Source organism: Gekko japonicus, unplaced genomic scaffold (genome assembly GCF_001447785.1).
Source record: "Gekko japonicus isolate JY-2015 unplaced genomic scaffold, Gekko_japonicus_V1.1 scaffold5, whole genome shotgun sequence".
Classification (NCBI taxonomy): domain Eukaryota; kingdom Metazoa; phylum Chordata; class Lepidosauria; order Squamata; family Gekkonidae; genus Gekko; species Gekko japonicus.
The window spans coordinates 2,323,206-2,347,505 of NW_015168652.1; the positions used below are offsets into that span (position 1 = coordinate 2,323,206).

Genomic DNA, 24,300 nt, shown 5'->3' on the forward strand with positions numbered 1-24,300 from the left:
AAAAGCTGATGCCAGCAGCGTCTGCACCACAAGCTGGTATACCACTCCCAGCAGCCTTCTTTAGCATCATAAAAGCAGAACAGGAACATCCTGCAAAGCCTAAGGCTAATCACCATTTTTTCCTAAGTTCTATTCTATGGTTCCAGAAACCACCAAAAGAATTAAGTGCCAATGGTAGATGACCCAGTCACGAGCCTGACTTCCAATTCTATTCTCCCCATGGAGGCAGATGGTCTACCTAGGGATCATTACGATAAACGTATAGAACAAACCTTTTGCAGAGACTTTGAGGCCTCCTCATGTTCCTTGCGAATGTCTATGGCTGGATCTCTTTTTTCATGGGCACCATATGCCTGGGCGTCTAACTTGGCTTCTGCAGAGAGCAACATTCCAAAGGAAGTCAAGGATGAACTAAAAAAGATAGCCTTGGCAACAGCATTTGCAGCCGATTCTACCCTGGATGCCTTTCAACAATCTGCTAGAGTGATGGCATGCAGTGTGGTGGCTAGAAGGAAGAACGGGCTTAGGAACTGGGAAGTTGACACTTCTGCCCAAGCCAAGGTGGCAGCAGTGCTGTTCCAAGGGGCTAACTTATTTGGAGACGGCTTAGATAAATACCTGGTAGAGAACAAAGACAAAAAGAAGGTCCTACATTCTAAGAAAAGAGAGTTCAAATCTAGAAGGAAGTTCCCGTCCTTTTGAGACTTCAAAAAGACATCAAGACCATCCTTTAACAGGCTGTTTAAAGGGAAATAGCAACATAGAGCTAGGGAGAACAAGCTCCCTTTCCCCAATAAAGGTGACTAGGGAAAAAACATCAAGAAAGGAACCACAGCATGACTATGCCAAAAGGATGAAATCTTTAGGGATAGGAGGTCGTTTACAAGAATTTGCCCAATGTTGGCAGGAAATGGGGAATGACCAGTGGGTACTGGAAACAGTGACCAAGGGGTACGCCGTAGAATTCAATCAAATTCTCCATCAACACATCCTAAAAATTCCAAGGAATGCCTTGGCAGAGAAACACAGGTTGTTGGAGGGGGCTATCCAACATCTCCTGGAGATCGGGGCCATAGAGGAGTTTCTACTCTCTCAGAGGAATCAGGGAGTGTATTCAGTCTTCTTTATAGTGCTGAAGAAGAATGGGGACATCAGAGCCATCCTGGACCTGAAATGGCTAAACAAATTCATAAAAACAAATAAATTCTGGATGGAATCCTTGAAGTCCATCCTGGCAGCCATTCAGGAAAAGGAGTGTATGACATCCATCAATCTATCAGAGGCTTATTTGCATATTCCCATCAGAGAGATGCATCACAGGTTTCTACAATTTGCATCAACACCCATTACCAGTAAAGGGCACTATCATTTGGCCTAAAATCATCACCAAGGGTATTCACCAAGGTGTTGGTAGCACTGATTGCCCATCTCCACCTACAGGGGGTGGCCCTTTTCCCTTACCTGGATGACATCTTGGTGATGGTGACATCCTTCCAACCATACATGGAAGCCACGAATTTGACAGTACAAATATTACAGGAGCACGGTTTTGTAGTAAACACAGAGAAGAGCAATTTAGCTCCAGTCCAGGTTCTAGCTCACCTGGGAGTACAAGAGGACACTGTGAGTGACAGAGTGTTTCTCTCCATAGAGCGTCAACTAAAGATCAGGGCTCTGCTTTTGCAAGTCCTAGAGAAACCCAAGGTGGGTCTGATGATACTGGCCAAACTTCTGGGCATGATGGTCTCATGTCAGGAGGTGGTCCAGGTTCCATGCCAGACCTCTACTGAGGTTTCTGCTACCTTTCCAGGATGTCATTGCCCAAAAAGGTAATCTGCTCCTTCACCTACTGGGGACATTGAAGCAGGAGCTACAATGGTGGCTGGATCCAGCCAGGTTCAAGCAGGGCTCCTCAATTAGAGAACCATCAAGGGTGGTGATGACCACAGAAGCTAGTCTGATGGGATGGGGAGCACACTCATTGGGCAGGATGACACAGGGCCTGTGGTCAGCAGAAGCGATGAAGAGGAGTATAAACTTCCTGGAGCTCAGGGCTATCAGGTTGGGTCTATTGGAGTTCAAGGACATTCTGTCAGATCAGTGCGGGATCCCTGGAGGCTTCCCCTGTGGGACAACCTGCTAACACAAAGTGCAACCTGACACCCACACCCAGCTCTGCTAAACCTCACAGCCTGGAGGTTGAGCGGCAGCAACTAGAGGGCCTGGGGTATGGTGATAAGGTCATAGACACTATTCTAGCTTCTAGGAAAGGGCCCACCAACAGGATTTACAATTCTACCTGGCAGGTGTTTAATTCGTGGTGCCTGCAGCGTGAGCTGAACCCCTTTAAAGCTTCAGTGGGAGAGGTGTTAACCTTTTTGCAGGATGGGCGGGACAAAAGGGCTCAGTGCCAGCACATTGAAGAGGCTGGTAGCCACCATCATGGCAGTTAGGGGTTCTAAGAAGGGAAAGTCAATATCCCGACACCCCCACATAAAACGTTTTTTGAGAGGAACTTCCCTACTCAAACCACCTCCAGTACACAGGTTTCCCACCTGGAACCTTAATACGGTACTGTGGGCTCTATGTAAACATCCATTTGAACCCATGCATCCTGCCCATTGATGGAGCTGTCATTTAATACCCTATTTTTAGTTGGGGCGACATCAGCTTGTAGGGTGTCAGAGTTGAGGGCCCTATCGGTTAACAGGAGCTTTGCATTTTCCATAATGAGAAAGTGGTCCCAACACCAGACCCGGCGTTCATCCCCAAGGTGAACTCAGTGTTCCATAGGTTGGAACAAACTGTACTACCATCCTTTTGCACTAATCCAAAACACAACAGGGAAAAGGAGTGGCACTGCCTGGACATCCGTAGGGCCCTGAGCTACTATATAGATAGGACCAAGCAGTGGCGGCAATCAGAGGCATTGTTTGTCTCCATTAGGAAGTCATCCTTGGGCCGGCAGAAGAAGAAAAAGAAGAGAGAGAATGGATTTATACCCCGCCCTTCACTACCCAAAGGAGTCTCAGAGTGATTTACAAACTCCTTTCCCTTCCCCTCCCCACAACAGACGCCCTGTGAGGTAGGTGGGTCTGAGAGAGCTCTGACAGAAACTGCTCTTTTTCAAGAACAGCTGTGCCAGAACTATGACTTGCCCAAGGTCATCCAGCAGGTGCAAGTGGAGGAGTGGGGAATCAAACCCAGTTCTCCCAGATTAGAGTCCTCACACTTAACCATTACACCAAACTGGTATCATCCTCCATGCTGAGTAGATGGATTAGAGGCTGTATAATCATGGCATACAAGGCACAGGGGATACAACCTCCTGAGGGAATCAAAGCACACTCAGTAAGGGGGCCTGCCACATCGGCAGCATATAGAGCCTTTCCATCCTTGGAAGTGGTCTGCAAGGCAGCTACCTGGAAGTTGGTACACACATTCATGAGGCATTACAGATAAGATGGCCTCAGCTGAGGCCGCATTTGGTCGCAGAGTACTTCAACATGCCTTGTAGGCCAGAGGCTGGATGGCCCACCCCTGGGGCACACTGCTTTTTAATGTCCCCAGCATGAGTACTGGCCCACTCCTGGCCCACCGGAGAATGGAAGATTAGATTCACTTACCATGAAGCTTCCTTTCTCGGTGGTCTAGGAGTGGGACAGTCCTACCCTCCCATGTGGGAGGCTGGCTTCCAGGTAGCTTTCCAAATAGCTTCAAAGTGGTTCTAGTTCCAGGTGTTCCAGGTAGTGAATAGTTGTCTAGGTCAGCAGGTTAGTGGTTGCTGCAAAGTGCTGCAAGGGGGTCAACCGGTGGTTGCAACCAAGGTGCCCTGATTGCTTGACTGTCTATTTTGGTGAATTTGGCAGTAACGTGTTCCTGTATGTGAAGAGATTTATTTCTGGTGATATGGGACAATGGGGGAGTTTATGGCTTGGAGAACAACTGTTCCAGTCCTGAGGGAAAGGCCCCTCCCTCAGCTGGATCAACCGTCAGACCGACCCTGCACCAGGAGGAGGAGCCAATCCCCAGCGTGAGGACTATCCCACTCCTAGACCACCGAGAAAAGAAGCTTCTTGGTAAGTGAATCCAATCTTCCGTTCTCTGAGAGTATCAGTCTACACATCAAAGGGACAGAGGCAGAAGAGTAAACAGGTAGGATGCTCACAGTTTGCCTGTCCATCTGACTCTCTTGTAAGTTGTAACCCCACTCTGGAGCCTGAAGCTATGAGATAGTATTTAGCCCTTCTCTTCCAACACTGAGCTCTCCTATTTATATGTATGGGGAAATGTTGTTTAACAATGTAAAACAAATTTCAAAAAGTAGATGAGAAAATAACAGGAATGAGAAATGATCTGGTGATACCACCTTAAATAAGCTGATAAGGTGCATATTTTATGACCTTCTTGAGATATACACTGTTTTAGTTCGCTTGGGTAGAGTGATGAGTGCAGAATTTTCATATTGATTCGTTGTTTGATATTTGCAGTTCAATTTAATTAATTGTGGTTTTGGAAGTTGTTTAAGGTCTTTTGGAAATCTAACTAAAGTTGCAGTCATGGCATAATTAAGGGTGAAATAACCAAATTTCCTTTGTTTTTTCTGTAGGTGTGCAAGTCTGGTGTATCTGAATCTGCGCTCTTGTCAAGCTGTGACTGATAATGGAATTGAGGTTTTAGCAATGTTGCCTTCATTGACTCATATTAACGTTTCTGGAATTGTCATCAGTGATCAGGTGAGAAGACAAAAGCATGGGATAGAAAGTTGGTTCTACATACACTTTCATAATTGAGGAGAGGGAAATTTTGAAGGAGGAAAGAAATGCCTGTGCAATTCTCTATCCTGGTTTCTACAGCACAGTTGTGTGCAGTTTCTAGGTACCAGGGCTAACTGGGTAGCTTGCTACTCCTCAGTTCTTGAATCTCAGTTGTTGTTGTTCAGTCACACAGTCGAGTCCGACTCTCCGCGACCCCATGGACCAGCTCCTGCTCAATTTCATGTCCGTTGCATCTATGAATCTCAGTAGTGTAGTGCAATTGTGCAGTAACCCTGTGTTGAGGTCTGGAACAAAGCAAACAGGACACACTTACTGAGCTCTGAACCTGAACAGCACTTGGGAAGGAGTTTTTTAAATTCTTCCCCACCCTAGATTTTACGAGCGAATTCAAGAGGAGTAACTGGAGTCAATGGGATCACACCTCTCACACACATCCCTTTTATTTCCAACTTATGTTAATAATATTCTGTTCTCCAGGTTGGGTTCTTCCCTTCTTTGAAATTTGTGAACACGTAATTTAGTGCAAGCCCAGAGTACCCCCCCACACACCTAGTTTGTGGCTGACTTTGTTTCAGTGCCCTACTGATAGTCCCATCCATGCCACATGAAATGTTGATCACTGCCAAAAGATAAAACAAACTGTTCAGGATTGCCCTAGACTCCCTTGCCCCCCTCAACCTCTCTGCAGTGAGCATGCTGCCTGTGGATCCCTCCACCCCCACCCCCAGTCACCAGAGGTTGCCATGACTTCCAGGTGCACACGTGCACACACACACACACACACGCACACACACACACACGAAAAATACAAAAAATATCCCCCAAAAGAAAATATAAAATTATGGCTGAGGCCAAAGTTCCCTCTAAGCTGTGAAGCCTTCTGAGCAAAAATTCTACTTTGTGAGCTCCTGGCATTAAAGTTGTGAGCGAGCGACTTGGCTACTGCATAAATTAGTTTGCTCTGGAGCCATCCTTCCTGAGCAAAGACAAAAAGGTGTGAGCCGGAGGTTAAAAACCTGTGAGTTAGCTCACACTAACTCAGCTTAGAGGGAACACTGGCTGAGGCATTTGGAATTCCATCTAATGCTCCCCAACAGAATTAGATAGAGGGACTGGCAAAAGAATCCCCAACTCAGTAATTACAATAGACCTTTCAAATACTCTGACTCAAGATTCTCTAGTCAGAATTATACCAATCAGACCTCTGGCTCACAATATGTGTATCACCAGAACAAGAGGTCCACTCAGGTGAGAAATAAGCAGTCCTCACAGTCTCCCAGAGACAACCAACAAAGGGGTTCTAACATACTAGGTATGAATGAGTGTTTCTTGAATGAGTTATCAATGTTCTAGGGCTCATGGTTTATGATAACAAGTGGTGTTATCTATAACTAAGGTTGGTTACGACTTGGAATTTGAGTCTATGCCTCCTTGCCGCCTACCTTCAAATATGTTTGAGAGTGGTTCTACTTTCCTTAGTGAACAAGTTTCCTCATTACTTGGTAAAGGGGCTATTGCTGGAGTGTCATGGAACTCTGACCATTATGGTTTTTACTCTGGCTTTCTTTTTGCTATACAGAAGAAGGATGGAGGCATGAGGCCTGTTCTAGACCTTAGAGATCTTAATAAATTTATGAGAATTTCAAAGTTCTGAATGCTGTCCCTCCAAGAAATAATTCCCTTGCTAATTCAGGGACTCTGATTTGCCATCCTGGACTTGAAGGATGCGTACTTTCATGTGGCTATACATGAAGCTTGCAGAAAATACCTAAGATTCACATATGAGGCCACATATACGAGTACAATGTCTTACGTTTCTGTCTGGCTACAGTGCCCAGGGTTTTTACTAAGTGCATCCCAGTCATCTCCTCCCTCAGGGTTCAGGGATGTATGTTGTACCCCCATCTTGATGATTGGCTATTAGTAGCAGATTCTGCTCACTGTTTATGACTGGATGTTTCTTTGCAAGCCATTGAGAACCTTGGGTTACTCATTAACAAAGAGAAGTCGACTTCTGGTCTACGGAACAGCGATGGCAGACGCTCTCCCCACGACGGGGAAGGGCGAATCGCACACCAGCGGCCTGGAGGTGTGCCACCTCAAGTGACACCCCCGTGGAGCCTTTGCGTTAGGCTCTAGGCCAGGGGGCTTTTGAGGGGCAGCCTCTTCGATGGCGTAATGCCAGAGAATTGAGGCTCCCCTCCACCCCGACTGTCCAGTCATTGAGTGGCCTTCGGGCATAAGCTGGACTGACCGGGACAAGTGCCGGAGATCGAGTGGAATGGCATAAAAACTGAGCGCGGTCAGAGACTCAATTCAGCCTTCTACCTGTGATTGACCTTTGAATGTTCACCAACTAAGAAAGCTCATGTTCATGAGCCAGACTTACTAGATAGGATGACCTGTGAGAGCTTCAGTCAACCAGATGAAGCCAAAATCTTCTCTCCTTTGCCATTCTCCCTAACGGATAATCAGCTGGACTTGACAAATATAAACCTCCTTCACTCATTTTGTGCCCTGCTCTTTAAGGAACAAGGCAATATAATTGCCCAATTCCAGAAATTATAGCACACACTAGTACAGATTAATCGGGATCAAAACCAGCCAGTTTACCTTTAAAAGCTATCATTTGTTGATCCATACAAGTTCCCTGATAAGAAATCTTTAGCTGGCCCCCTAGATATTATCACCCATTCTCTAACTAGTAAGAAGCCACATGATCCAAGTTCAACAAGAGGAAAAATCTCTATTCTTCTTGAGCCAAAAATTATAATTAATCCAGGGAATACCCCCAAATTGCCAGCACTAGATACTTCAGTAGCTGAAAAACTGGCTAACTGGGACTCATGGACTTCATATTCTGAATTGGAATATAGCTGGCTAGTCCTCAAGAGTCTGTTGTAAAGATACTAAAGTTTGTATGTCTTCTTTTGATATTTTACTTCTTCAGGAGACCTGATTAATGGACAAACCTATATTTTCTGCTTACCTTTCTATCAAAGAGCAGTTATAGTTCGGGGGGGGGGGAGCCACAGTGGGCTTACCTTGTTTAATTTCAGCTAGTTTGAATATAGGACCTTGCGACCTCCTGGTGGCAGATGATCTGATTATTACTTTTTTATTAAAGTTGGAGGACGTGACAGTTATCCTTTCCTCTGTTTACATTCCTCCATCCACTCTATTTATAGTACTGCTCATATGGCTGTCACCTTAAGCAGAAATTAGAACCAAAAATATACTTTAAAAGACCTTACCCAGTATTATTTCTCTTATATTTGATTATTGCACCTATAAATTTTGCCACTGAGGGGGTGACACGGTCATTTGTATCCAATAGTAGCCATGACACCTGGGCTCACACATTTAGGAATTCTGTATCTTCAAGTAAAGGGGTGACTAAAGTAGCCCTCAACTCACTGAATATAGGGAACTCCATAATCATATGTTCAATGGCTTCAATTGTATCATAAGAGCATCTGCATATTCTATTAAAGTATGATTCTCTATTATATCTGCCTTCCAAAACTGCCAAGGGAAGAACATTCAGTTTTGGGACTGTAAATTGATAAAAAATATCTTGGCAGTTGCATCAGGAGGGCAATTCCCAAATGGTGTGTCGAACATATCTTGCGTGCCCTAATAGATGTACTTGTAACATCCAACTTCCTTACACATTTTTAATTTTGTCTTATAATTTCTTTAGTTTCTGTATTCTTAATCATGTCATTCCTAGGCATTTCATTTTCTTTTCCAATAGTTATTATTATTATTATATTTATATTCCGCCCTCCCTCAGGGCGGCTAACAACATAGATATAGATATACAATAAAATTATTATCATTAAAATTACAATATAAACTATAAATACATTGAGCTATAACACAAGATGGACCTAATATTTCCATGGACCGGGACACAGTTCGTGGTCTGTGAGCCCAGTCTGTGCATCTGCTGACATGGACCTTCTACTACTGTGCCAGGAGGTTCATAGGTTCATGTGGGGGCAGGGCTTGCAAAACACACTCCCTCTAAATGGCTTTTTGCAAAGCTGCTCGGCCTTCACATGTGTGCTGGGTGGCTTTGCAAAATGCATGGCATATGAGTGAAGGCCGAGCAGTGAGTTCACCCGCTTCCAGTGAGTTCACCCACTTGCTGCTCAGCTTTCACATGTCGGGCAGTTGATCCCATTGGCTATGATGTTTATCTGCCTGGATAAGCCCAAGTAGAGTAGATTCCACCTGGAGGCTGGCAACCAGTGTTCCCTCTAAGCTGAGTTAGTGTGAGCTAGCTCACAGTTTTTTAGCCTCCAGCTCACACATTTTTGTCTTAGCTCAGGAAGGATGGCTCCAGAGCAAACTAATTTATGCAGTAGCCAAATTGCTCACTCACAACTTTAATGCCAGTAGCTCAAAAAGCAGAATTTTTGCTCACAAGACTCCACATCTTAGAGGGAACATTGCTGGCAACCTTAGGCCTCGCAGCAACCTCTGGGTGACTTGCTCCCATCCAATTTGCATTACTCAACTAGGACTGGCTGCTTGCTACTGCTCAACAGCAGCCACCCTATCGAAACCAGTGTGGTGCAGTGGTTAGAGCTTCAGAGTAGGGTCTGGGAGACCCAGGTTAAAATCCCCATCTTGCTGTGGAAGCTCACTAGATGATTTTGGACTAGTCACATGCATTCAGATTAATCTACCTAACTGAGTTGTTGTGGGGATAAAAAAGAGGAGAGGCTGCTTTGGTTCCCACTGTGGTGAAAGGTGGAGTATATATGAAGTAAATCTCTCCTATATTATAATCCTGTTTTAGGGTGGAAAGATTCCATGCTTGCCCTCAGCCATTGGCCCATCAGCTGCCACTCAAGAGTACTTGTGTGCCATTAGCCGGGTGCTGGGTCTGCTCCTCTTCCCTACCCACACCTCCTTCAGCCACTGTGTCCTGTCAGAATTACTGGCAAATGGCTTTCTTTCTTGACGAAGACACTTTTCCTGTTTAGGACTAACTTTTCCCTCAGTGGCTGTTGGTAGGCATCACAAAATGGCAGTTACCTGTGTTTGTAAAATGGCTGTGGTTATTTGTTTAAAATGTTCCCCCATGAGGTTTAATTGAGCTGTAGTTCCAGAGAGGGGCCTGCAGGGGTATCACTCACTGGGTTGAATGGGGCTTTTTCATCTGCTGGCCTACAGTTCCCAGCTGCCCCATGGCCAAAAAGTGCAGGAAAACAGGGACTGTCCGAAGGCAGTCTTCGTCCCTGGGAGGCAGCAGAAATTCAGCCACTCCACAGTTGGCTGGACTGGGGAATGAATGGATGTTTCCCTGCTTTCTTGGGCAAGAGAAAGAGGCTGAAGTACAGGTGAGCCCACAACCTCCAGAGGTAGAGAGTATTCTGTGTAGGTAGGGAAAAAGGATTGCATTTAACCCCTGTTGATTTATGTTCTGTTGGTTCATAATGTGTGCTTACTCCTACAGTGTGTGTGTGCTCCAGAACTGTGTAAATAGTTAAATAAATTCTTTAATTGGTGCTAATAATCTGTTTTGTGCTCTGACCACATAGTCTTCCCTGCTCTGCACAATACCAAAGGGAGGGGGTAGCTCAGGGAAGCAAGGAAAGGCATGAACCTTGGGTTGCCAACTTTCCAGGGATCCCCCAAAGATTGGAGATTCGACCAGAGGGGTCTCACTGTCCTTCTAAAAAGGCAGTGACGATTCCGTGAGTGGTGACAGCAAACTTAAGGAGTGAGATACGCCCACGGAACGAGGGTGGGAGGCAAACAGCTGAGTTGTAAACTGAAGCCCGTTTCGCCATGGTAGGCATCCAAGCTTGGTTCAGACAAAGGAAACCCTTTGCAGGCCTTTGTGAGGAACTCATTGGGGCCAGTCCTGACTAGGGTTGTCAGCTCCAGGTAGGGTGATTCCTGGAGATTTTCTGGTAGAGTCTCCTTTCATTTATTAGCTTCATTGACCAGAGGTCGTAAGCCAAACGTACAACAGCTACTATAAAACTCATTACTATAAAACACATTCTATGGAAGCCAGGGTTTGGGGAGGGGAGAGGCCTCAGCTGAACAGAATGCCATACAGCCCACCTTCCAAAGCAGTTATTTTTTCTCGGTGGGGGGGAGAGATCTGTTGTCTGGAGTTCAGTTGTGATACCTGGTGATCTTCAGGCTCCACCTGGAGGTTGGCTGCCATAGGCATAGCAGTCAGCACTTCAGATCCAGGTTCTTGCTGTAGAAGCTGAGTTGGTGATTTTGGACCAGTCACAGACTTGCAGCCTAACCTACCTCACAGGGTTGTTGTGCAAGTCAAAAGGGGGAGAGGAGAATGATGTAAGCCACTTTGGTCCCCATTGTAGAGAAAGACTACTTTTGCTCCTGGGGAACCATTGTTGCCAATCTCCAGGTGAGGGCTGGAGATCACTCAGAATTACAACTGCTCTCCAGATGGCAGAGATCAGTTCCCCTGGAGAAAATGGTGGAGTCTGTGGCAGTCAGGATTGCAGTAACCCCCTTTACTGCCACCCTTATGAAATGACTGTGTGAGATGCTTGGGATACAACAGATCTTTACAGGCATTCACCACTCCCAGACCAAGGAATAGCCATTGTTATTTTTTTCTTTCTGTGCTGCTGAAGCAAGTCTGCTTGAGTTTAAAAAAGCAAATTCCTGTATTTCTTTTATTATTTCTTTTTCCTCTGTGGAAGATGGCAACCTGATGCCTTTTCTTTATTTTATACAAAGGTCATGACTAATCACAGGAGAATCTTAAGTTATAGCCTAACATTCTGGTGTCTTAAGTTTTTTATTGAAAGGGATATAAGGATGTTTTTCATTAAAATGTATATAAGGCTTTCCCCCCCTTGGTGCATACTTCAGTTTAGAAATGTTATCCTGAGGGTACAGAGCAGACTTTTCTAAAAATAGGCTTTGAAAAAAAAATCCAATATGCTCATAAGCATTGGTTTAAACTAAAAAAGTATGTTTGTGATACAAATAATATGCAGTATGTGTAGGTTATATTACGTTATGTGACAGCTGTTTTTTCTCTCTGCTTCTTAATGCTCAAGAATACACCTATTTTTAAACATTATTTCCTTAAGTTTTACTTTGACTAATAATCACTGTAAAATATTCACCTGCCAATAAACAATGGGGTAGTTATAAGAGACTGAGAGTAAACTAGACACAATAGGGAGTATCTAGGAGTCTGAGCACAAGGGTGAGGGGACTTAAACACTGCTCCACTGCATTGTTGTTGTTGTTCAGTTGCACAGTTGATGTCCTGGGTCAGAGCAGACTCAGCCAAGACCAAGGGGACAAGACAGAATCACTAACCAGAAGTGTAAGTCAAGAGTTCAAGAGTCATACACACAGGAGGCCAAGAAACAGAGTTCAAGCAGGTCCAGGAGGCGTCATCAAGCAGGTCCAGGGTCAAAGCCAAAGGTTCAGGAGTAGCAGCCAGAAACAGGTCCAGAAGGAGTGGTTGCGCGTCTTCAGGAAGGTGACAAGTTGCTCCCACATCTTCCCCCTCTGAAACCCCGTCCTTTATCGGCAGCTCATAGCTGAGTTTCGTTGCTGCGAGAGCGCTGTCCATTAACTCCAGGTGTTCGTCTTGATGTGGCAGTCGCCAGGCAGCAAGGTGTGCACTCTACCTCCTCTCGAGGAGCTCCAAGCACGCCCACCTCCTCCTGCGTTCCCCTGGCTCTGGGGAAAGAGGAGGCAAGGCAGCCTGTGAAGTTTCCCCAAGATCTTGGGTTGCTGAGGCACCGCCTCTCTGGGTTGTCTCTTCCATGTTCCCAGTGCTTGTGGGGCTGGAGTGCCTGCTGTCTTCAGCAACTGGGGCACTAGGTGCAGGTTCAGAAGGGGCATTGGTGCAGGTTCAGGAGTGTATAGAACAGGTCCTGTGCAAGCTAGAGACACCAAACCTATAGGGGATCTCTGGCTGCCCTCCAAGTTTAGTGAGGATTTGATTTATGGGGTCTGCATTACAGCCCCTCAAAGAAGATGTCCCCAGGAAAATGCTTTCTGGGGAAATGACAGCCAAGTGAAGGCCTGGGTTGTGTTACTGTTATCATCTTCTATCCTTAATCAGGTTCTTTCAGCCTCTCTTTCTTGGCTGCAGAAAGCTAAAGACTGCTGCCTCTGTGATAAATTTCCTATCTCACCTTTAAATATTGGATATGCCACATTTTCAGCTATGAAAATATGTGAATCAGTGTGTATATATGACCCAGTTCTGATGGCACATTCCGGCCCTCCAGAACATGGTAACTCCTAGCTTGGGTATGTGTTATGAGGTCTCATCTCCCCACTTACATATAACCTCCATCCTTCTTTCCATGGTTTCTGTAACTATAGTTTGCTGTGACATCTGAACTGGGTAAAATCTAGTTAGCACTAACCTGGATTTCTTCTAAGTGATAATATCAAATCATAATTTGGAGGCAGTTCTCAGTTTGTGCCAAGCATTATTTGTCTGACCGGAACAGCCTAGAAAACTCTAGTTGTGGCACATTCATGATGACTGGAAATATGACCTCAATTGAGCCTATATTGTTTCAGTAAAATAACATAAACATTAAGGAGGGATTCAAATGAAACAAACAAAAAACATGAGTAGTATAATGACAATAAGTACAATATGTCAAATAACAGATACTTTATACCAGCGGTGACAAATTAACCCACACTAACTTTTCTCTAAAATGTTTATAGACTTTGGAAGCTCTTGGCAGAAATGGCAAAATCAAGGAGATTACTATATCGGAATGTAAGTCCATTTCTGATGCAGGAATAAAGGTAAAACAAAATCTATAGATGTTATAGTCAAAATTGTATGTGTGCCATTCTCAAACTCCCCATGATTAATAGTTAACACATGGTGAAATGTTCTTTTTAGAAATATTATGCTTTATTGTGCTGTTTCTTCGACTTGCTGGGGCCTGCTGTCTTTGATAATTAGTTCACTTTCTACTTGACTCCAGCAGCTCTGCAGCAGGAGAGGCTGCAGTTTTGTCACTGGATCCATATAGTCAGATTTACAGCCAAACTAAACATGCTTGTGAAATGTCTATGATCTAGATTTTTATGCTAGGATGGAGCCTTAGGAAGGCTGCTGTGCCCACTCACTTCCATATATGCAGCGGGCAGGATTGCAGCCAATGTCAAATATTAGCTGTAACTTTACATATAATGGTGAAAAAAACAAACTAATCTTATGGGATGATGATTAAGTGTATATGGTTCTTAGATTTATGTTTTCTGCTTGTCATGTTAAATGCATAAATATAAATGATCTCTTTTCAGACTGGTGAGTTAACTGCCTCCTTTAAATAATGAGCATATCCAATACAGTTGTAAATCTATTTTAAAGCAAATAACTAACTGGTTCACAACCTACAAGAAAGAAAACAATCTTTTTGAACCTTTTCTGTTTCTCAGTGTTTATTTCAGAAAATGAATATTTTAATTAGAAATATATTATTGTTAAAGTTATTATTATTGTTATTATTATTCTAAAATGTACAATACAACCAAAATTGAAATAAAACAAGGAAACATAAGAACTGAAAAGACTGCCAGATATACAGATAAGCAGTGTACACTTTTTTTAAAAAAAAATCGGAAACAGCTAAGCAAGAAAAGGGAGGAAAAGGAAAATAAATTGTTTAGTAGTTGGTGCTACCTTTTGCTCGGAGAAAACTTTCCATCAAGAGCTGAGCTTTTCCATGGGTTCAACCTCACCCCTGGTGGCACAAGCTTTTAAAAGGAACTACAACCTGATGTGCTCTCATTTCTTCTGTTTGACAATTTGATGTTTGTCCACCAACAAATACATTTTAAGCAATGGAATTGTACGCAGCAGCAATTTTATCTTTGCTGTTAGAGGAAGAATGTATTTTGGCAGTCCCAGGGGTATTCTGATAAAATGGTTGTAGACAGTCTTTGGTATGGATAACAGATTGCAGACAGAGAATTGTCTCTGCAATATGCTATGTTGTTCAGTCGCACACTCGAGTCCAACTCTTCATGACCCCGTGTACCATATCATGCCAGGGAACAGTCAGGGTCGATTTCTTTTAGGATTGACTGATTCAATCTCGTTGCAGTCCAAGGGACTCTCAAGAGTCTTCTCCAGCACCATAATTCAAAAGAATCGCTCGGCCTTCCTTATAGTCCAACTCGTGCAGCCATACATTACTACTGGGAATACCATTGCTTTCACCATATGGACTTTTGTTGGCAGGATGATGTCTCTACTTTTTATTATGCTGTCTAGGTTTGCCATCACTTTCCTCCCAAGGAGCAGGCGTCTTTTAATTTCATGGCTGCAGTCACCATATGCAGTGATCTTGGATCCCAGGAACGTGAAGTCTGTCATTGCTTCCATTACTTCCCTTTCTATTTGCCAAGGATTGATGGGGCCGGATGCCATGATCTTTTTTTTTTTTTATGTTGAGTTTCAAGCCAACTAATTCCAATCTTAATTCCATTTTGTGATTCACCCAGGCCGGCATTTCGTATGATGTGCTCGGCATATAAATTAAATAAGCAAGGTGACAATATACATCCTTGTCGTACTCCTTTTCCTATGCTAAACCAATCAGTTGTTCCATATCCGGTTCTAACTGTCGCTTCTTGACCCTTATATGTTTTTCTGGTACTCCCTTGCTTTCTCCATAATCCAGCGAATTGTAGGATCTTGAGCATGACCTTGCTAACGTGTGAAATAAGTGCAATTGTGTGATAGTTTGAACATTCCTTGGCATTGCCCTTCTTTGGGATTGGAATGTATACTGACATTTTCCAAATTTGCTGGCATATTGAGTGCAGCACTTTAACAGAATAATCTTTTAAGACTTTGAATAGCTCGGCTGGGATACCATCCCCTCCGCTAGCTTTGTTGTTAGTAATGCTTTCCAAGGCCCATTTGACTTCTCACTCCAGGATGTCTGGCTCGGTCAGTGATCACACCATTGAGGTCCTTCTTGTATAGTTCTTCTTTTCCTAATTTCTTCTGCTTCTGTTAGGTCCCTACCGTTTTTGTCCTTTATCATGGCCAGCTTTGCACGGAACGTTCCCTTGATTTCTCTAATTTTCTTGAAGAGATCTCTAGTCCTTCCCATTGTATTGTTTTCCTCTATTACTTTACATTGTTCATTCAGGAAAGCCTCCTTATCTATCCTTGCTGTTCTCTGGAAATCTGCATTCAGTTGGGTAAATCTTTCCTTTTCACCTTTGCCTTTCACTTTCCTTGTTTCCTCTGCCATTTGTAAAGCCTCATCAAACAGCCACCTTGCTTTCTTGCATTTCTTTTTCTTTGGGATGGTGGTGATTGCTGCCTCCTGTATAATGTCATGAAACTCTGTCCATAGTTCTTCAGGCACTGTACCTATCACATCTAGTCCCTTAAACCTATTCTTCACCTCCACTGTATATTCAAAAGGGATATGATCTGGGTCAAACCACACTAACTCAGCTTAGAGGGAACACTGGATGGGGGGGAAGGGGTGAAAGGATTCTTTCTCTTCATTCTGTCAGTAGCATCTGAATTTCTGGAAAGAGGTGAAGAATTTTTATTTCAGGTAGTCCTTTAGTGACTTGTTCTGGTTTGTTGAATGTAACTTTATACAGGTGGTTGAAATGTCATTTTTAACATTTTTATCATCTTATTTTATATTCTTTATACTATAGCTCATGATGCATATTTTAAAATGTTCATACTTAATGAGTTGATTTGAACTTTTTGAAGTTACATATAAATTAATAAAGTAAATCCAGAAGCAGTATGGGATTTTTGTTCAGAGCACCTTCTGAGAGGTATAGCAGTATACACAGATGGAGCACATGTGTGTCTCAGATTCCAGTTATAATAATTCTACTGATAATTTTATTTCTATCTATTTAAATATGAGAAAAATACATTTCCCAGTGTTAGTGCTGGGGAAAGATTGGTCAATTGTTTTCAGTACATATAAAACTTAATGAATCTAAACTACCTTGAGTAATCATTGGAGGTTTATTTTGGTTTGTGTGACTTATGTTCTAGAGATTCTGTATGGATGTTAAACATCTTGACTACATGGATTTCTCTTTCTGCCGGCAGTTGTCAAATCAATCAATAAAACATTTGTCATTCAACTGTCACAAACTTACCTCCCTCAGTATGGTTGGTTGTCCCAGGGTATGTATTTCAATTTTATTTATTTATGCTATATATAGTTGCCTTTCTCACTGAGACTTGAGGTGGATTACATAGTGTAACTCAATGCGAACAACAAGATATCCAATAAGCAATATAATAGGATTGGGACTGCATAAATCTGAGACAAAACTGAAATGAAGCATAAGTACTGATATGTTATGCAATGCACAAATTACATAGCAGGAGATAACATACAGCAATAGTACTTACTATACAGTGGTATAGTCCACTAATGCATAAAGGTAAAGGTTCCCTTGCTCGAAAGCCAGTCGAATCCGACTCTAGGGTTGCGGTGCTCATCTCCGTTTCAAAGCCGAAGAGCCAGCGCTGTCCGAAGACGTTTCCGTGGTCATTTGGCCGGCATGACTAAACACCAAGGCGCACGGAACGCTGTTACCTTCCCACTGAAGTGGTACCTATTTATCTACTTGCAATTTCTTGCTTTCGAACTGCTAGGTTGGCAGGAGCTGGAACTAGAGATGGGAGCTCACCCTGTCTTGTGGCACCCGGGTCTCGAACTGCTGAGCTACTGACCTTCCACAGCCTGCATTTAAAGTACTATTAAAAATCCAAATTAAACTACAATTGCACTTTAAACATTAAACAAAATTAATGTTTTTATTTTCTACTTATTGCTGGGCAACCAGGAACATTAAAACTTGAGCCGCCGAGCACTGCTGACTTGAACCATCTTAACCGTTTCTATTTCAGATATTCTCTGATGTCACAAATCAATCAACCACTATTCTCAAAAACAGCAGCTCATAAAAATCTTCAGGTCTTGATCTTTGGATAAAATTCTGATGGGTTCTGTAACCAGTTTTCTCTACCATTTTGATATTCCAAATGCCCTTCTCAGATTAGAGGCTGGGCTGATCTCCTTGGAGGCACGTATGTGGCTACTTGCGTCCACCTCCTGGCTAAAACTCATCTTCGATCTGGTGGGTCTAGTACCCTTGATCTTTGCTGACAGTCACCATTCAACATGGCTAAGAGCAGTTGAGGGGAAACTCCAGGAGCATGCCCCCCCCCCAGTTTTACTTCATCTTGGGTATCGATAAACAAAATAAATAATTAAACAGGATCATGCCCTACAATCAGACAGGGCTCAGATACAGAAATATCCAGTTATTCTGCAACATGTCAAATGTTTTCAACCAGCAGATTATCTTAGATCCCTTGAGATCTCCAAATATTGGAGAATTTTTACCCTGGCACACTTTAATGCTCTACCTTCAGCCCTTCTGGAAGGCAAATACCATCTTGTCCCGCTCCCTCAATGGCTTTGCCCGTGTCATCCAGGGAAAGTAGTCTATTGAACATGTTCTGCTGCACTGCCCATGCTACAATGATATCCGACATCAGTAAATTGCTCCAGTCCTCTCAACTATAACAACTTTATGTCTCTCTCCTCCTTGCTGATTCCTCCCAGGAGATAACTTATAAAGTTGCCAAATTTTGCCTATGGGTGTGTGGGATGCACAAACAGCTGATTGAGCCCTGGTAATTTTGCTTATCTGTTTGAGGAGGGCATTACTTTCTTTGTCCGCCATCTTAATTTGCTTTCGTTCTTTTGTGCTCATTGCATTTCATGTATTTTTCTTTTAATTAATTGCAGATTCTCGGAGCTGATCTTGTATCAAAATAAAATTTTATTTCAATTTGAAATTAAATTAAGTGGTCTTTGTTAATCACAAAATAGATGTGACAACGGCTTTTTAAAAGTGTCTCAGAAAAGTCTAGTGTGAATAGTAGGGTTACCAACCCCCAAGTAGTTGCTTGAGATCTCCCGTGATTACAACTGATATCCAGACAACAGAGAAAAACATCTGGAGAAAATGGCCTCTTTGGAAGATGGACTCAATGACATTGTACCCTTTTGACGTCCCTCTCCTCCCCAAAACCCACCTCCTCAGGCTCCACTCCCAAAATCTCCAGGTATTTCCCAACCCAGAGCTGGCAACCATAATGCATAGCGATACATCATCAGGTGGAAAATCTTGCAACTGTTTAAAGTGGTCTAAAATGATCTAGAACTAATTGCCTGTTGACAAAGCAATACAGTATCATCCTTACAGACCACTATCATAATACATTAGCTATATATAAAGACTTCAGCAAACCTAGACCTCAAACTCTGACTGCTTCGAGAATATGGTTGGATTTTGTATTTTCATAATACTGGCATTCCCATAATGTTTTTCCTTGTATTAAAAGGCAGCAAATGTATCTGAGACTGCATAAATTAGAATTAATTTGCACCAAATAATTCCAACATTTAAAGTAAACATGCAATTTTATAGTCTCTATTAATTCCATGAACCTCACTTTTAAAGTATTATTTTATATATTTTATAGTTTGTCAGTCTCTAAAAATTAATTTTTCAGTGAGTATTGCTTGACTTACAGGTAACTGATATAGGTTTACAGTATTTGGGAGCAGTCTGCACTTACCTTCATTACTTGGATATCTCAGGCTGTGTAAATATTACTGACAAAGCACTAAAGTCCCTGTGGAAAAGTTGCTTGCAGCTCCGAATTCTTAAAATGCTGTACTGCCCAAATATTACCAGGTAAGATGTTTCTTTATAAGTCCCCTTTTTAAAGGAGATCACCATATAAAACAAACATTCTTAGCTGAAATATCAAGTAGAGGCAGTTGCAGTGAATGTGGATCTCCACCTATGGCATCCAAGATACTTCCTAGACTCCCCCAAATAGGGCATGATGACAACAAGCTTCCTCCATTGGTTGCCCCCTACTGCTGGGATTTAGAATTACTGCAAAATCTTCTGAAAATAAAGATGCCCCCAAATTATATTACACGAGAGAACTTCATTGAAAAGGTTTGTTTAACATACAGTATTCAGATTCCAGTTCCATCCCATCTATTGGGAAGCTCCACCACAGCCTCCAAATGTATTTGGTCTGTCCTGAAGTCTACCAGTGGCTCCTAGCCATGGTGACTAAAGGGAACCTCCACATTCACAGCCAGTAAACCTCTGAAAACCAATGCCAAGAGGAAATATCAGGCAAAGGCCTCAGTCTCTATGCCCTGCTGTTGGACCTCCAGAGAAGCTGGTTAGCCACTGTGTGAAACAGGATGCTTGACCAGATGGACCACTGGTCTGCTCCAGCACGGCTTTTCTTATGTTCTAACAGTGCAGATCCAATTCATTACCATAATGTCTCTGTTTGCTCAGCACTGCTGGCTCTCATCCTCATTTCCGGTCCACAGCATACATTCTCTGCCATTGCGACACCCTGAGAAATATTTTCCTTCTCTCTTTTTTGGCCTTCGCTGTTATATCAGTTTGCTTTGCCTTTTCCATCAACCCTTCTCTTGGTTTCCTCTGCATGTTACCTTTTCTCCATGTCTCTGGGCTTCTTGTGGCTTTTTGTTATCTTCCTTGTTCACATCTCCAGGCCTCAATCTCCCAACTTGCACATACTCCTTTGACCTTATGCCCAGGGTAACATTGTCTCCTAGAATCTACACTGGATTTGATTCCCCAGTCCTCCGTGTGAAGCCAGCTGGGTGGCCTTGAGTCAGTCACAGTTCTCTCAGAGCTCTTTCAGCCCCACCTACCTCACAGGGTGTCAGTTGTGGGGAGAAGAAGGGAAGGCAATTGTAAGCCGCTCTGAGACTCCTTTGGGTAGTGAAAAGTAGAGTATAAAAACCAACTCCTCCTCTTCTTCTTCTTCTTCTTCTTCTTCTTCTTCTTCTTCTTCTTCTTCTTCTTATTATTATTATTATTATTATTATTTAGTTAAGAGAGTCGGTGAATATTCTGTGCCACAACAACAGTGAGGGTGGGTGATGAGTGCAGACAGGCAGGAAACAAACAACAGCTAGTTTTAGTTTTCTCTATATACGTGATATTATGTTCTCTGTACAAGAGATGTCTTTGTAAGTTTGGCTTTTTGTTTTTTATTTCAGGCAAGCAGTTTCTAAGTATACATCAAGACTCCAAAAATATGAATATAATAATGATGAGCCTCCTCTGTGGTTTGGTTATGATAGTGGCAGTCAGGTATTCAGTAAAAAAAAACAGAAAAAAACCTTGTCACGTGAGAAAAGTCTCAGCATTAAATCAGAAGACACAACACAACTTCAGAAGCTCAACAATGAAAACTGAAACCACCAATTCTTTTTGTTTTATTAAAATATATTGATATCTTTCTCATAAATAATTTTTTAAAATGTAATAGTTACTACTATTGTTACCCCCATTGTAATTAAAAATTTAGTAAAAGTGAAGCCTTTGGTAGGTTCTGTTTGAATGATCTGTCTACAAAGAACCCATTTTGTCTACCAGTAGGGAACACTATTTGCATATAACGAAAGCTTATCTGTATTCTACTGTAATAAAATTGTTAAAAATGAACCTGAGGTTTTTATTATATATTTCTGAAAACATATCATGGAGTGCGTTCAGAATTCCCCCTGGTGCCACTGTATCCAAAGAATCAGTTTTGAATGAGACACAGTTCAGATGCACCGTTTGATCTGGTGTTGTCACGCTTCAGCAATGGATTTTATATGCACTATCACACAGTCAACATCTGCCTCCCGTCCCCAGCTGTTGGTTTCTGGCTCAAAGCCGCTTTAACCCGGAGTATTTTGTTATCAGGTCCCAAAGTGGTGTTTTCTCAGCTCTCCCATTTAAAGCTGCATTTCCCCCCTGTGTGATCGCTCCTGCAGTGTCATGCCACTTCCGGTTTAAACCCCCTCCCCACTCGAAAGCTGCCCAAGGTTTCAGCTTTTCGCCTGCCATTTTTTAATGAGTTGGCGGTGTGTGCATAGGCGGAGCTCTGCTACTGTGTTTAGAAAAACCAACATTTAAACGGTCACTTGTTTTAGAGTTTAGATGAGTTCGGGACCTCACGGAGGCCATTTTCGGGTCAAACTTTTAAAGGGAAGTCTTTTCTTAGAGGGATTGGATTGATTCGCCCTGGTGGTTCTGCACATATGCCATGATAGTTCCCCCCCCCCCCTTTTTCCGGGTGTGCATGCACAAACTGAGAAAAAATTTAAAAACCCACCGACGCACGCTCCGGGGAGTGACGTGACTGCGCAGTGAGGCGGGATAAGGGAGGTGTTAGAACTGGAGCAGTTTAACCTGCTCTCAGCACGCCATCTGACTGCACCCAATGTGTTTCAGAGATAAAGTGTGTCTTGCAATGAGGTAACTTCTTGTATGCCAAGCCATTGTGCCCCAACAGTGATCTATACTATATCGGTGAATTTCTGAGGACAGGAGAGGCAAACTAGCCTTGATTATGCTCTGTCTCCTGTCAACTTTATAATTCTTTGTTTCATAGAACTGAGTTACAGGTTCAGCCTTTGTCTTGTCAGCCACCACTGCTTCACATTGCAGGCAAATAAGCTTTAAAAAAAATGTTTTTCACATTGTATAAAACTTTCTGTGCACAGACAATGTACCAGGAAAAAAGAATCTAAACTAGCCCTTACTCTTTGAGAACTAGTTTTCTACAGGTAGCAAATTCTTCTAAGCAGGGAAGAACTCAGGTCTTTCTGCTCTTATAATCTGAAGTGGTACAGTCTCCAAAGGAATCGGTCATGCAATTATGTTAAAGCTGTAGATCAGCTATGGGTAAGACAGAACTCAATTCCTGCTTCCAGATTAATGGACACCTACTTGTCTGAAATCAGGACACTGATGGTTAGATAAAAGATACGCAAGGAAGAGCCAAAAACACGTTCAATCACTTATGACTTGGGCAGCTTTTGTGATGTAATGTCCCTTTAAGAGGAGCAATCTCTCAGCAGAGGTGTAAAGTATTTATTAGCCTAGCTTTGTGTTGGCAGTTAGCTGTCTGTTCCTCTTGACTTAATGTACAGCCTTTTTTATGGAGGCACTTCTGAGATGTTAATAAACCAGACTATTTGTTGTGTGGATGCCTGAATGTCATTATCTTCTATGCCTGGTTCAGACAAAAAATTACATGGTGTCAGAAGTTTGTAATGCTTTAAAGTTTTAAGTGTGTGTTTCTTTAAATGTTTGGTAAGTTGCAGAAGAACAAGGGGGGTGAAAGAGGGGGATGAGCGAGTGAGGTGACTGGTTGGTGAATGAGAGTGTATGGGCGGAGCTAAGAAGTGTGTGAAGAGAGAAAGTTCAGTCAGCAGTTTAGCAGTCAGTTGTGGTCAGTCAGCAGTCTGAGATTCAGTCTTCTGATTAGAATCCCTTAATAGTGCTGTGAAAAGCATTTAAGATTCTAAAAAGTTGAATATTTTAGAGGACATATTAGCGACTGGAGAGAGTCAAAACCCAATATTGTCAAAATATTATAAGAAAGAAAGCAAATTGATGTGGAGGGAGGGAGGAAGAGGGAGAGAGAGAGAGATTGAAAAACAAAGAAAGCAAATAGATGGGGAGGGAGAAAGGAAAGAAGGAAGAGAGAAAGGTGGAAAGAATGAAAGAGATGGTAAAAAACATGGAGGAAGAGAGAGAGAGACAGAAACAAAAAGCAAATAGATGAGGGGGGAGGAAGGAAGGAAGGAAGGGAGAGAAAGAAAGGTGAAAAGAAAGAAAGGTGGAAAGAAAGCAACTGTAACTTTAAACATGATTTCCAATCCCCCCCCCCACACCAGTCAACTTGGCTTGGACAAGGGATTTAAATAGACAAATGCCCTCTCCAAGCTGGTGGGCAGGGCCGCAGGGCAGGGGCTTGGACAACGCCTTTAACTTTAAATGTGTTCTCTAACCACGCCATGCTCCCATGCCAGCTAGGAGAAGGGATTTAAAGAGACAAATGCCTTCTCCAAGCCAGTGGGTGGGGCTGTGGGGTGGGGGCTTGGAGGACACCTTTATCTTTAAATGTATTCTCCAGGTCCCCTGTCCCCGCTGCCATGCCGGCTTGGCGAAGGAATTTAAAGAGACAAATGCCTTCTCCGAGCCAAGCCAGCCAGCTTGGCAGTTTAGATAGGGAGGCAAGGGGGGGGGGAAGAGAGAGAGGAAAGAAAGTAAATAAATGAAGGAGGAAGGGAAAGGTGGTAAGAAAGCAACTTAAATCCGTTCTCCAAGCCCCTCCTACCCCATGCCAGCTGGCTTGAAGAAGGGATTTAAAGAAACAAATGCCTTCTCCAAGCCAGCTGGCAGGAGGGAGGTTTGAGAAGGCATTTAAAGTTAAAGTTGCTTTCTTTCTCGGCTTTCCCGCACCTCAATCCTACCCAGGGAGGGGAACACTGACTGGGGAAGGGAAGACCAATCAGGGAGACATGCCTCCCCCTCACTTCCCCAGCCGCCCTGCCGGGAGCCATACAATATGTGTGAAAGAGCAGCATGTGGCTCC

General features: G+C 43.0%; 1 protein-coding gene across 1 annotated transcript in view; it reads left to right on the forward strand.

Annotated features, from left to right (window-relative positions):
* Nucleotides 1-21,209, forward strand: part of FBXL13 (F-box and leucine-rich repeat protein 13) — a 75,179-nt gene extending 53,970 nt beyond the window's left edge. Inside the window, exons 9-13 of the mRNA XM_015415053.1 lie at nucleotides 4,610-4,736; nucleotides 13,494-13,577; nucleotides 16,828-16,962; nucleotides 19,393-19,556; nucleotides 20,924-21,209. Coding sequence (XP_015270539.1) covers nucleotides 4,610-4,736; nucleotides 13,494-13,577; nucleotides 16,828-16,962; nucleotides 19,393-19,556; nucleotides 20,924-21,122 — 709 coding nt within the window. The 3' untranslated portion in view covers nucleotides 21,123-21,209. The remainder of the gene's footprint in view (nucleotides 1-4,609; nucleotides 4,737-13,493; nucleotides 13,578-16,827; nucleotides 16,963-19,392; nucleotides 19,557-20,923) is intronic.
* The last annotated feature ends 3,091 nt before the right edge of the window (nucleotides 21,210-24,300 follow it).